The sequence below is a fragment of the Lithobates pipiens genome, unplaced genomic scaffold (genome assembly GCF_037356315.1).
Source record: "Lithobates pipiens isolate NorthernLeopardFrog02 unplaced genomic scaffold, aLitPip1_a1.2 Scaffold_18, whole genome shotgun sequence".
Taxonomy (NCBI): Eukaryota; Metazoa; Chordata; class Amphibia; order Anura; family Ranidae; genus Lithobates; species Lithobates pipiens.
In genome coordinates, this window is record NW_027507758.1 from 624,524,371 (window position 1) to 624,539,211 (window position 14,841).

General features: G+C 42.7%; 1 protein-coding gene across 1 annotated transcript in view; it reads left to right on the forward strand.

Moving 5' to 3' along the window:
- Positions 1-5,910, forward strand: part of LOC143989516 (uncharacterized) — a 63,950-nt gene extending 58,040 nt beyond the window's left edge. Inside the window, exon 9 of the mRNA XM_077489653.1 lies at positions 5,080-5,910. Coding sequence (XP_077345779.1) covers positions 5,080-5,665 — 586 coding nt within the window. The 3' untranslated portion in view covers positions 5,666-5,910. The remainder of the gene's footprint in view (positions 1-5,079) is intronic.
- Positions 5,911-14,841: the final 8,931 nt, after the last annotated feature.

The following is a 14,841-nucleotide window of genomic DNA, read 5'->3' on the forward strand; positions in this document are numbered from 1 at the left end:
GGGACCATTTTTTAGTAGCACAAGGACCCCTTAGATGGAACCCCCCTCCACAGACTCCATCATGGGGTGGAGTGTGGAGAGACCCCACCCCCCCCCCCCCCCAACAAGGTTGTGCAAGGAATGAACAATTAAGACAAGGAGGATGTAGAGGGGGAGAATCCAAATGGCAAAAGAATTCACTAGGTACTGGTATATATAACCTAAGTGGGACCCCTCTTATGGAAAATGGGATGGGAGTCCTCGATAAAGGCTTAAAATTCACCCCCATTCATAATCTTAACAAATTCCAAAGGTATATTAATGTTCAGAAGTATATCCATGGGCTTAATATTAAGAAATATTTTCTATCCAACCCAGTGAGGAGGAATTTTTTCCCAATCTCAGAATAGATATTCAAACCTTAGGAATAAGTCTATATTTAACCCACCTGGCTCAAATAATAGACATATGGAAAAAAACATGGTGTGTAGTGACCATGATTCCCTAAAATTCAGAAAGGTCAATGATTCCCAGCACATAAAGAGAGGCATTATCTCATTGAAGAAAAGGAAATATATAGTCTTCCGACCGGCAGACGGGGGGGGGGGGGTTGGGGTGCATCAGTAGAATGGGCTCTGGCAGACTCAGAGTTGACTAGAAAACAATTTCTGCTTAATAGCCTTAATTTCTGTCTGTCTAATTCATTCAATTAATTCTGGTTTGTTCGTCGGTACTGCCTGCAGATCAAAGGTGTTGCGATGGGCACTTGTTTCACCCCCCCAGTGGGGCCACTTTATTTACGGCCCACTGAAGGAATGGGCTTTATGTTCGGGTCGAACATGAGTTCGACTTGAACATTGGCTGTTCGCCGAATAGTGAACAATTTGTGGTGTTCACGGCAAATTCGAAAGCTGCGGAACACCCTTTAAAAAGTCTATAGGAGAAATCAAAAGTGCTCATTTTAAAGGTTAATATGTTATTGTCATAAACAGTGTTTTGGGGACCTGGGTCTTGCCCCAGGGGACATGTATCAATGCAAAAAAAAAAGTTTCAAAAACTGCAGTTTTTTCGGGAGCAGTGATTTTAATAATGCTTAAAGTGAAACAATAAAAGTGTAATATTCCTTTAAACTTCGTACCTGGGGGATCCCCTTGTAAAAGGGGGCTTCCAGATTCCGTTAAGCCCCACGCCTGCAGACCCCCACAACCACTGTGCAAGGGTTGTGGGGATGAGTCCCTTCTCTCCATCAACATGGGGACAGGGTGCTTTGGAAGGCTACCCCAAAGCACCCTCCCAATGTTGAGGGCATGTGGCCTGGCACGGTTCAGGAAGGGGGGGGCGCTCTCTAATCTTCTTCAAAAAAAGGGTGGGCTTGGGCGCAGATTACTACGCCCTGAGCCCACCCAGTTGTGTGACAAAAGCAAATTAATACTCGCTATTGTTTTCCTAATTCCAGTGTTAATTTTGGCAGCAAATTTTGATTTAGATTTAGTCTTAGGACTAAAATGGCATTTTAGTTGTAGTCCCATTTTCATCTTCTACAATTTTTTTAATTTTAGTCGTATTTAGTCGACTAAATCTCCAGGACATTTTAGTCGACTGAAATTGCATGTTGACCGTCCGGTTGCATTAAGGAGCTGAGAGGCTGCTGTTGTCTGTGCTGGACGGGCTGGACTCACTCTTAACCTCCCTAGCGGTGATCCCGAGTCTGGCTGGGGTTGGGATTTTAGTTCCACGAGCGATAACCCCCGAGCCAGACTCTGGATCGCATCGCTGGAGGACACAGGGGGAGTTACTTACCTTATCCCCTGGATCCAGCGATGTCCTCCACGCTGTGTGATCAAGTTGTCCTCCGCTCGATTCACAGTGCCCGAATGCCACCGAGCTCCATTCCCTACGATGTTACGGCGCTTGGGAGCGGAGATCGGCGCCAAATTCAAAAAAGTAAAAAGACACAAAACACACACAGTACTATAATCTTACAGATATACCTTATATATACAGTAATATATCTTACTGTATAAAAAAAAATACACATCCCCCTTTGTCCCTAGTGGTCTGTGCAATGCCCTGCATGCACTTTTATATTATAAATACAGTTTTTTCTGCCTGAAATTTGGAGATTGTCCATAGCAACCAGAAAGTGTCCCTTTTTCAGTGTTTTAGGATTTTATTACATTATTGAATAATTTTTATTATTCTTTATTATATTATAAACTTTATCATACCCGGGATGTCTACTAGACTCTGGTTTGAACAGATTTAAGAGAGTTATTCCTAAGAATTACAGGACTACAATATAAAACGCCAAATTTCCATGCAAAATAATTGAACCGCTTTCAGCACCTAAAACCAGAACTAATCATACTGCCAGGGAGGTTAACACCTGCATATGTAGTATTGGACACCTTTCCCATGGTGGTTAACATCCTGATATCCTCACGATCTACATTCTTTATGGACATGTTCTTTAGTGATTGTTTTTAAATGCAGGGTCTGCATTTTATCAAGGAGTTTTTGCATTGTCCTTGTAGTGTTCAGCTGGCAATCAAAATATATATGTGTGTGTGTGTATATATAATATATATATGTGTGTGTGATATATTGTTAATATCTGCTCTGAATAAAATTTCTACTAATATATTATCCAGTATCAGACAAGGGATGTGTCTGGATGGTGACTGTATCATTGTGTGTGTCAGGTTCCTATAAGGTGTCAGGATGTCACTGTCTATTTCTCCATGGAGGAGTGGGAGTATTTAGAAGGACACAAGGATCTCTACAAGGACGTCATGATGGACAATCAGCCGCCCCTCACATCACCGGGTAAGAGGAGACTTTATTGTAAAGGAGAGAGCAGTACGGAGGCTCCACCTAGATCCCCCATCATCTGATAAACACATAGAAACAATGTATTCAGTCAGTGTGTGTGTTTCCTACAGATGGATCCAGTAATGGGAACCCACCACAGAGATGTCCCCGTCCTCTGTATTCCCGGGATTCCACACATGAAGATCACACCATCCCTCACCATCATCAGGTAGGTGGAGTTGAGGGTCTGGAACATAAAGTGATTGAACACTCTGACATGTGGAGACGATGTGTGGACTCTACAAGATGATATTTTCTATGTGATCTCACATCATAAATACTTCTATTTTACAGATGTTATTTTCTGCCATTCTGTTGGTTTAGGGTGAAGATCTGCTAAACATGAAAGTTGACAGCGAAGTAAAAGAGACTTATGTGAAAGATGATAAGCAGTTTACAGAGGAGGCTGGAATGACAAGGACATTCAAAGAGGACATTCCAGCAGAGATCAGCACAGGTGAGACATAATATATTCTTAATTCATCTCTGCTCTGTTACCGCACACTGATTCAGAGTGGGGCGAGGGATGAGTTTATATCAGCCAATAATAGGTTGATAATAGTCACTGAATCCCGTTCTACAAATTAGACCTTCTTCTCTCTTAGATAAACCTTCTTCTCTATGGTGCAGACTCATTTGTTGTCAGAAACCATTAAATCAGGCCGAGACAGAAGTACAGTTAAATCACACTTGTTCAATAATAAAAGTAAAAAGAAATGTGGTCAAAACATAGCCAAAGTTCAGTAACTGGAACGGATAGTCAGTCAAGCCAGAAGTCAGGGATCAATGTAGTGGAACAGCAAGCAGGATCTGGAGCCAGTAGGGATGTCAGCACAGCAAGTCTTGAACAGGATCACAGGAGATTGTTTCTGTGATGTGACCAAGCCGAAGGCAGAGCTCCTTTGGGCTGGATGCATTAAAGTGTAAGTAAACCCCCCTATCGTTTTCAGCCAAGGAAGCTGCCATCTTTGCCTCTGTTTAATATAAAACTACCATGATGCTGCACATGTGATCAGTCATGACACCAGCCATTGGATGGTTTAACAGTTTGATTGAGAGCACAACCAATGGGAGTGTTACATTTCCGGAATGCCCCGGAAATTAAACTGTTTTATGGATTGGTTTACTTCCGCTTTAAGTAGGCAGGACCGATGAGCAGGATATCATCAACAGCTGAGTAACTGTTGAGAGATGGGAGCTGGCAATTAGCCAACAGCTTAGCAGCCAGCTCAGAGAAGGAAGGCTGAGCCCAGCCTTGATATTTGTGTAATCAGACTTGATTTATGTAGATTCTGGAGTTCATCTGGCAGTATTAGGTTTTGCTTTTTTTTATACTAGTTACAGTAGTGTGATAATACAGATTGTGCCTTTCATAGGTTGGTCCCTCTTTTTTTTTTTTTAGCAGATTTATAGCTAAATATTAACATAAAACTCTGATTACAGTCTTGCCCCTGTAAATGGTAGCATGAGCTTTTCTTTCCAGCAGGAAATACTGTTGTGGCACCTTCCAGTGCTGCATATCACCAGAAGTCTAGGCCTATGGTCAACTTGTTTAAAACTAAAGGTTCTACAAATCCGAACTTTGAACCTCTTGTTTATCAGAGATCACATGACCCTGTGCCTAGGCTTATGGTTGTGTGAAGAGCGTGCACCTACCAGTCCCCATTGGTTTCTGCTATCAAAGCTGCTTAAATTTAGGAGAGACCTGGTCTTTTGATGGAAGAGGCAGCTGGTTGGGACATCTACAGAGAACGTCTGCTCACTAAAATCTACCTGATCCAGATGAAATCCTGATTTATGTAAACTAACCCTCTTGTATCTGTCGATCTTGTTTTAATATTTTCCAGTACACGCCATCAAGAAACCCTCAAAGGATCGTCTCACTTTATCTCCAGGGTGTGACATGGAAGATGAGGACATCACAAGCAATTTTGTAGGAGGAAAGACAATGAGCTCAGCTATGGATGGAGGACTTCACAGTGGGGATAGACCATCAAATCCCTCTGACTCTGATCAACCTCATACTGTGAAGGATGGTGCCGGAATTCAGGGGGAGGAGAAATTTTCCTGTCCTGAATGTGGGGAAAGTTTTAGCTTGGAATTAAGTCTTATTATACATCAGAGATCTCACACGGGTGAGAAGCTTCATTCCTGTTCTGAGTGCGGTAAATGTTTTCTGCATAAACCAGAACTTGTCATACATTGCAGATCTCATATGAGAGAGAAAAGAAATTCCTGCTCGGAGTGCGGGAAATGTTTTTCACGGAAACAACGCCTTGTTGTTCACCAGAGATCTCACACAGGGGAGAGGCCTTATTGTTGCCCTGAATGTGGGAAATGTTTTATACAGAAATCAAATCTTGTTAGACATCTGAGATCTCATACAGGTCAAAAGCCATATCCCTGCCGTGAGTGCGGAAAATGTTTTTCAAATAAAGCACACCTTGTTAGCCATCATAGATTGCACACAGGGGAAAAGCCATATTGCTGCCCCGAGTGCGGGAATTTTTTTTCACAGAAATCAAACCTTGTTTCACATCTGATATTGCACACGGGGGAGAAGCCAAATTCATGCCCTGAGTGTGGGAAATGTTTTGCAAGGAAATCAGACCTTGTTAAACATCAGAGATCTCACACAGGGGAGAAGCCATATTCTTGTCCTGAATGTGGGAAATGTTTTATACAGAACTCAAATCTTGTTAGACATCAGAGATCTCACGCGGGGCAGAAGCCGTATCCCTGCCCTGAGTGTGGAAAAAGTTTTACACGGAAATTTCAACTTGATATACATCAGAACTCCCACAGAGGGGTGTAGGGATGAGCCAAACCTGGATTCAGTTTATGGGAGGTTCACTAAACTTGCTTCTAAACTCTCAATGTTAATCTGAACACAGTTATTTTATTAATGTTTAAAGTAATATATTAAAAATGCATAATTCCTTTAAATTATTTGTTTGGAAGATGCCTTAAATCTGCCTGTGAAGTGGTACACATACAATGTAAATAAGCAAAAATGACATCTACAAAAAATAAAAATACATTTCTGGCTGCTAAATTACATTTTCTGGCCAGCTCCCTATGTTTCTAAACAAAGGTGATTCCCTTCATCCATACCAGATACTTATCCTAACTTAGGGGTCTCCAAACTTTGTAAACAAAGTTCCTTTTTATTGTCCTTCAAGCTTTAGGGGGGCCGGACTGTGGCCAGCAGGAGTGGAATTTTTTCCTGGCATCAGCAGGAGTAAACAGCACCACCGTTGGTATTAACCACGTGACCTCCGAAAGATTTACCCCCTCCATTTTTTGCAATACAACACTGCATTATTTTAACTGAAAATTGCGTGGTCATGCAACGTTGTACCCAAAATAAAATGTGTCTTTTTTTTCCCCACAAATAGAGCTTTCTTTTGCTGGTATTTGATCAAATGGTGCCCCACTGTTGATATCAGTTGGTGAAATAGGGTCTCCTACCAATGGGAGGAATAGTGCACCAAGGTCCAGGTAAAGGCAAGCCAAGGGCCTCATCTGACCCCTGAAAAAAAAAAAAAAAAAACATTTCTTAATACATTTAGGCCAATATGTATTCTGCTACATGTTTTTGGTAAAAAAAAAAAAAATAATCCCATTAAAGCCCCATACACACTATCAGATTTCCTGCTGATTTTTGTCTTCAGATTTACCAAAACCATGTAGTAGCAGGGCCTGCCTGATTGCATACTAATTGAAACTCCTAAGGTTTGACCTCATATTATATGGTTTTGGTAAATCTGAAGGAAAATCTGATAGTGTGTATGGGGCTTTAGTGTATGTTGATTGGTTTGTGCAAAAGTTATAGCATCTACAAACTATGGGATATATACTGCAATTTAAAAAAAAAATTTCAGCAACTTATAATGGGATGGCGACATCGTGGTGGATAATCAGACATTAACTGACGCTTCGTGAGAACCAGCGACACTAATACTCTAATACTGTGATCACTGGGGAAAAATAATACACTGTCACTGTACTAATGGCACTGGCTGGGAAGGGGTTTAACATCTAGAGCAATCAAAGAGTTAAATGTATGCCTAGCCAGTGTGAGGTGCTTTCGCTAGCGGAAGTGGTGGATTTTATTCTCTGCTTTGCAGGGAAAGAAAATCTATTACTTCCCTGCTGACAGGATAGGGATCTGAAGTGTTTACATAGGCAGGGTTCTGTCCTGTGTAAATTTGTCACGATTGCCAGGTGTCGGCAGTAATCCATTGGCTGCCACCCAGTGATCTACATTTGCTGTGTTTAATCACAGTACGGCCGGGTCGCCTTCGGCGAGTGCGCGCGCCCCCCAACATAGAAAGTATCAGATCAGATATTAGATACGTGATCTGGCGCAGCCGAGCCATCTTGCCACCATAAGTCTGTCTTATATGGTCAGCAAGTGGTTAAGGGGAGGAATAGTGCCCCATCATTGGAAGGAATAGTTTCCCATGGTTGGTGTCATTGGGAGGAATAGTGCCCCACTGTTGGTGTAATTGTTAGGAATAGTGGCCCATTGTTCGTGTCGTTGGGAGGAATAGTGCCCTACTGTTGGTGTAATTGTTAGGAATAGTGGCCCATTGTTGGTGTCATTGTTATGAATAGTGGCCCATTGTTGGTGTCAGTGGGAGAAATGGTGTCCCACTGTTGATATCAGGTGGTGGAATAGGGTCTCCTACCAATGGGAGGAATAGTGCCCCAAGGTCCAGGTAAAGGCAAGCCAAGGGCCTCATCTGACCCCTGAGCCACAGTTTTGAGACCACTGTCCTAGATGAGGGACTGATATGTATTATAAGCAGGACCCCACAAACACATCCTAGCAACCAAGGATACTGTGCAGGGTGATCACCCACATCCTAGCAGCTGGTGACCAGTAACCCCTCCTAAGACGCCTTAGAGACAATCCGAGTATCAAAGGATTAGATAGAGGGACGTACGTACAAAGTAGCAGCGTTTGCAGATGATATCCTACTTTTCCTATCTGCCCCTCTCACAACCATACCCAACCTCCTTCAAGACTTTAATACATTCAAATACCTGACGAATCTCCAGATTAACTTTTCCAAATCTACTGCCCTAAATATCACCTTACCTCAATCAATATGTTCCCTCTGCAGCGCCAACTTCCCTTTCCAATGGAAACCTAGATCAATCACGTATCTAGGTATTCAACTCCCAGCTTCCCTTAAGGATTTATATACCCTAAACTACCTCCCTTTGATTAAGAAAATTACCAACGACCTAAAGACTTGGTCACCAGAACGTTTCTCATGGTTCGGTAGAACCGCAATAATTAAAATGAATGTGCTACCACGCATACTGTATCTTCTGCAAACCATTCCAATTACACTTCCCCCGGCCTTTTTCGCAACCTGTCGTAAACTGTGCACAGACTTCGCCCTCGCTTGAGCTTTCTTAACCACTTAAGGACCGCCACGTGCCATTGTATGTCATCACAATGGCATGTACAGGCACAAGCACGTACATGTACGTGCTTGCCTTCCAGCAAGTGGGGGGTCCGATCGGACCCCCTCCCGCTGGATGCAGCGGTTCGTTTCGCTTCAGGAGCGATCCGGGATGAGGGGACGGCCGTTGGTTTCCGGCCACCCCCTCTCGATCGCTCCTGGCGAATGAGAAGCTTCCTCCCACTGTGTATTGTATACACAGGCAGGGAGGAAGTAATGTCATTCTCCTCGGGGCGGTCTTTTTGACCGGACTATGAGGAGAAGACTAAAAGTAAGTGCACCAAACACTACACTGACACTAACACACAGGCACACAAACCCCCCCTTTATAGCGCTAGGTACCCCGATATACTACCCAATAATGGTTTTTCCCCCTCTGATTGCCCCTAGTTAACCCTTTCACCCCCTTTTGCCAGTGTCACTAAGCAATCGTTTTTCTGATCGCTGCATTAGTGTCGCTAGGTAGCTAGTTATTTTTTTAGGTTCACCGCCAGGTTTTTATAGCGCTAGGTACCCCCATATACTACCCAATAATGGTTTTAACCCCCTGATTGCTCCTAGTTAACCCTTTCACCAGCGATCACCGTATAAGTGTCACTGGTGACGCTGGTTGGCTAGTTAGTTATTTAGGTTCCCCGTCAGGTTTTTATATAGCGCCAGGGACCCCCATATACTACCTAATAAAAATTTGAACCCCCTGATTGCCCCTAGTTAACCCTTTCACCAGTGATCACCGTAGAAGTGTTACGGGTGACTCTGGTTAGTTAGTTTTCTTTTTATAGCATCAGGACACCCACCATTTATTACCCAATAAAGGTTTAACCCCCTGATCACCCAGCGGGTGATATCAATTAGGTTTTAGGGTCAGGGTCTGCGTCGCCCCAGGCAGCGCTAGGTTAGTGCCAGTACCGCTAACACCCACACGCAAAGCATACACCTCCCGTAGTGGTATAGAATCTGAACAGATCAATATCTGATCTGATCAGATCTATACTAGCGTCCCCAGCAGTTTAGGGTTCCAAAAAATGCATTGTTAGCGGGATCAGCCCAGATACCTGCTAGCACCTGCGTTTTGCCCCTCTGCCCAGCCCACCCAAGTGCAGTATCGATCGATCGATCACTGTCACTTACAAAACACTAAACACATAACTGCAGCGATCGCAAACAGGTTTTTTTGGTCGCGTTTTATATTTAAATCCTGAAGGCAGTGCTTGGTTTTCGGGGTCCCGCACATGTGGTATCCCCGTACTCGGGAGAAGCAGCAGAATTTATTTTGGGGTGTAATTTGACTTATGCCCATAGCATGTGTGAGCAATATATCATTTAGTGACAACTTTGTGCAAAAAAAAAATTTTTTAATATTCCTGCAACTTGTGGCAAAATATAAAATATTTCATGGACTCAACATGCCTCTCAGTAAATAGCTTGGGATGTCTACTTTCCAAAATGGGGTCATTTGGGGGGGGGGGGTTGTGCTATTTTGGCATTTTATGGCCTTCAAAACTGTGATAGGTAGTGAGGAGTGAAATCAAAAATTTGCACCCTTTAGAAATCCTGAAGGCAGTGATTGGTTTTCGGGGTGCCGTACACGGCTAGACTCCCAAAAAGTCCCACATATGTGGTATCCCCGTACTCAGGAGAAGCAGCAGAATATATTTTGGGGTGCAATTCCACATATAACTATGGCATGTGTGAGCAATATATCATTTAGTGACAACTTTTTGTAAACTTTTTTTTTTTTTTGTCATTATTCAATCACTGGGGACAAAAAAAAAATATTCAATAGGCTCAACATGCCCCTCAGCAATTTCCTTGGGGTGTCTACTTTCCAAAATGGGGTCATTGGGGGGGGGGGGGGTTTGTACTCCCCTGCCATTTGCCTCTCATTTCTTGAAGTGCTAAGTCATAAATTAAAAGCTGTGTAAATTCCAGAAAATGTACTCTAGTTTATAGACGCTATAACTTTTGCGCAAACCAATAAATATACGCTTATTGACATTTTTTTTTTACTAAAGACATGTGGCTGAATAAATTTTGCCCTAAATGTTTGACTAAAATTGAGTTTATTCGATTTTTCTTATAACAAAAAGTAGAAAATATATTTTTTTCTCAAAATTTCCGGTCTTTTTCCATTTATAATCTCAAAAAATAAAAATCACAGAAGCAATCAAATACCATCAAAAGAAAGCTCTATTTGTGGGAAGAAAAGGACGCAAATTTCGTTTGGGTACAACATTGCATGACCGCGCAATTACCAGTTAAAGCAGTGCAGTGCAAAATTGTAAAAAGACCTCTGGTCCTTAGGCTGACAATTGGTCCGGGGCTGAAGTGGTTAAGCTAACCCTGCCTAAACTGCGCGGCGGCACAAGCCTTCCTGACATTCGCAAATACCATGTGGCATGCCACCTAACTCGAATAATTGATTGGCACACTCACAATCATTTTCCCCCATACCATTGGCAACCCTACCTTGGATCAACCAACGATATAGATCTCGAACGCATACAGATCACCCCTTTATCCACCCGACCTTACACTCTTTCCGTTGGGTGTGTGACAACCACAAAATATCCACCACGTATGGTCCAATGACCCCACTTAGGTGGAACCCGGAATTTACACCCAGCATGCATCCCTCCTTTCCGACGGTCGACTGGCCCCACACAACGGTAAGAGCGTGTCACTTCTTCGTCGCTGACAAACTCAGGTCCCTGACAGACTTAGTAACACTTATGACCAAAAATTCCTTCCCCTTTTGGACTTACTTGCAGCTGCGACACTTCTTAATTAAGCGTAGCCCCAGTCCGCAATGGTGTAGACCGTTAACGACCTTTGAATCTATATGCTCCACGGAGGAACCACAGCGCCATATGATCTCCACTACCTACGCACTTTTATTTTCAGAACATACACGGGTGAATTACCAACTCAGACATAAATGGGCACTTGACCTTCAGACCGAACTTACAGACGCTGATTGGGATAACATATTCCGATCTATCCATAAGGGATCGGTCAATGTGCAAACTCAGGAGAATGCCTTCAAAATTGCCTCACGATGGTACAATACTCCATACAAACTACACCTGATTAACCCCTCCAATCCCCAGACGTGTTGGCGCTGTAACAGGGCGGTGGGTACACTACTCCACATTTGGTGGACGTGTCCACTCCTTCAATCTTATTGGTCCGAAGTCCACAAAATTATCACAGACGTAACTACCCTTTCTCTAGATATGTCCCCAGCCCAATTCCTCCTCCATCACTCTGCAATACCCAACCGTACCTATTACAAATCCCTGGCCATGCATATGGTAAATGCAGCCAGACTCTGCATACCTCTACGCTGGCGTTCCCCAGACCCACCTATCATAAGGGACTGGCTATCTCGCATTCATACCACTATGGTACCACTATACCACTATGACGATGGAGGATCTCATACACCAGGCGAATGGTACACAAACAAAATTCACAGCTACTTGGTCATGTTGGATTCATTTCACGACAACAGACGCATACAAGAGATATATGCAGACCTGAACCACCGAAATGGATATAATAACAATATTAAAATAAAATAATTGGGGCCTAGGCAAGGGTCTGCTACTCAGACGATCTTTTCTTTTACTGTCTCTTTTCTGATATTACTCTATCTCAGGGGACTCTGGTCAGCACTTTACAGGTCTCCCCTTAGATAGACGTGGAAATGGAAAATCACCCCCCCCCCCCCCCCCCGACGAATACATCCCGTCACTCCACGAACTCACCGTTTGATTTACTTTGCCTAAATTTGAACGAAAATTAGAAAACCTTAAGCAAATATTGGATATGATACTAGACTTATATTTAGACAACAGAGTGCTAAAGATTCCTGTCCACTTTATAGCAGTTTCTGAGTGATCGTTTGTTGGAAGATAAGAAGAAAACAAGGAAATAGTTCACTTTACTATTTTCAAAGACCCATACGACTGTTACTTTACTTTAGATGCGTTATGCCGCGTACACACGAGCGGATTGTATGGCGTACTTAGTCCGTCGAAACACATTTCAGCGGACAATCCGCTCGTGTGTGGGCTTCAGCGGACTTTTTCAGCGTACAGTCCGGAGTACTAAGAATTTCGTTTTTTTCGAAATTCTGTCCGTCGTACTTTGGTTTCAGCGGACAATACGGTAGTCAGTATGCTAGTCGGACGGACTAAGAATGACGCATGCCCAGAAAGGATTTACAGGGCTTTGCTGTGTCTTGGACTTCCTATTTCTAGTCCCGTCGTACGTGCTGTACGTCATCGCGCAAGCTTTCGTCGGACTGTTTGTGTATCCGTGTGTGGTCAAGTCCGTTCAGTGGAAAGTACGACGGACTGTCCGTCGGATTGTATGACGGACTAAGTACGCCATACAATCCGCTCGTGTGTACGCGGCATTAGATCCGCATTTCAGTTGTTTCATTTATATGTGAATCGATGTAAGAATGTCTATGTATTGGCTTCACTATGAACGAAATAAAAATAGTTTTTGGAAAAAAAATAAAAAATTTCACTAAATGCTATGATGGAATAAATCATATTAAATTTTGGCGATTTTTCTGAATAATAAGAAAACTTCCATGATTTTTTTTACAGTAAGTTTGCATGAACAAAAAGGTTTGGATAGGGCAGCAGATAAATCTAACCAGTCAGTTCAAATCCACCACAAATGTATTAAATACATAGTGATCCCATCCCCTTTATGTATTTTTACATGGTGATCATATCCCCGCGTAATCTCTTCTTCTCAAGAGTGAATAAATTCCGTTCCTCTAATCTTTCCTCGTAGTTGAGCTCCTCCATGCCTCTTATCAGTTTGGTTACCCTTCTCTGCACTTTCTCCAGTTCCCCGATATCCTTTTTTGTGAACTGGAGCCCAAAACCGACCTGCATATTCCAATCATTCCTCTAGTGGAGGTATTACTACTGTTTCTAAATGAATCACTTCCTGCTCAGAACCATGATTCCCCTCCCTTTTGTTGTTTGCTAGGAAGCTGCTGGGTGCCGGCTGGGGAATTATCATTTTGTACTGTATAAAAGTGAACTGCATATCCCAGATGAGGTCTTACTAATGATCTGTACGGAGGATGTCTCTCTCTCTCTGCAGTCTATACGTCTCTTATAAAAGAAAGAATTTTGCTCACTTTAGGAACTGCAGCTTTTGTACGCTATTATGAAGTTTATGTTCTACCAGAACACCCACATCCTTCTCCACCATTGACTTCCCAAGCTGTTCTTCGCCTAGTATGTATGATGTATACATGTTTTTACACCCAAGTGCAGGACTTTACATTTATTAAAATTAAACCTCATTTGCCACATAGTTGCCCAATTATATAGTGCATAAAAGTTGGTTTGTAAGTTGGAGATATTCTGTAAGGACGTTATTCCATTGCATAGCTTGGTGCCATCTGGAGACACTGAAATAGCACTTTTAATCTGAGACCCTATATCATTTATAAATATGATATTATTAATATGTTAAAAAGTAAGGGTCCCAACACTGAACCTTGAGATACACCACTGATAACACTAAAAGTGTGGGATACCCCTTTAATTATACAGATCTTTGGGGTAGACCACTAACATTGAACCTTGGTGTACACCACTGATATCACCGAACCTTGAGGTGCACTTCTAATAGTACAGAACCTTGGGGTACACCACCAATAACACTCAACCATGGGGTACACTACTGATAACACAAAAATGTGGGATACCCCACTAATACTGAACTTTGGGGTACACCACTACCAACACTGAACCTTGGTGTACACCACTAAGATCACTGAACCCTGGGGTACACCACTGACAACATTGAACCTTGGCATATACTGCTACCAATGAACCTTGTGGTACACTAACACTGAACGATGAGGCACACCACTAATAACACTGAACCTTGAGGTACACCACTAATAATACTGACCCTTGGGGTACACTAGCATTGAACCGTTGTGTACCCCACTAATAACATTAAACCTTTGGGTATACCACTAATATCACTGAACCTTGAAGTGCACTTCTAATAGTATAGAACCTTGGGGTACACTACTAATAACACTGAAACTTGGGGTACACTACCGATAACATGAAAATGTGGGAAACCCCACTAATAATACTGAACTTCGGGGTACACCACTACCAACACTGAACCTTGGTGTACACCACTAGGATCACTGAACCCTGGGGTCCACCACTGACAACATTGAACCTTGGGATATACTGCTACCAATGAACCTTGTGGTACACTAACACTGAACCTTGAGGTACACCACTAATAACAATGACCCTTGGAGTACACTAGCATTGAACCTTTGTGTACCCCACTAATAACATTAAACCTGTGAGTACACCACTAATATCACTGAACCTTGGCATACACCTTTGAAAAAAAACATAAGGCTTGGGATACGCCACAAATAACAGTGAACCTTGGTGTACCCCACTAATAACACTGACCCTTATGGTATGCCAATAATAAC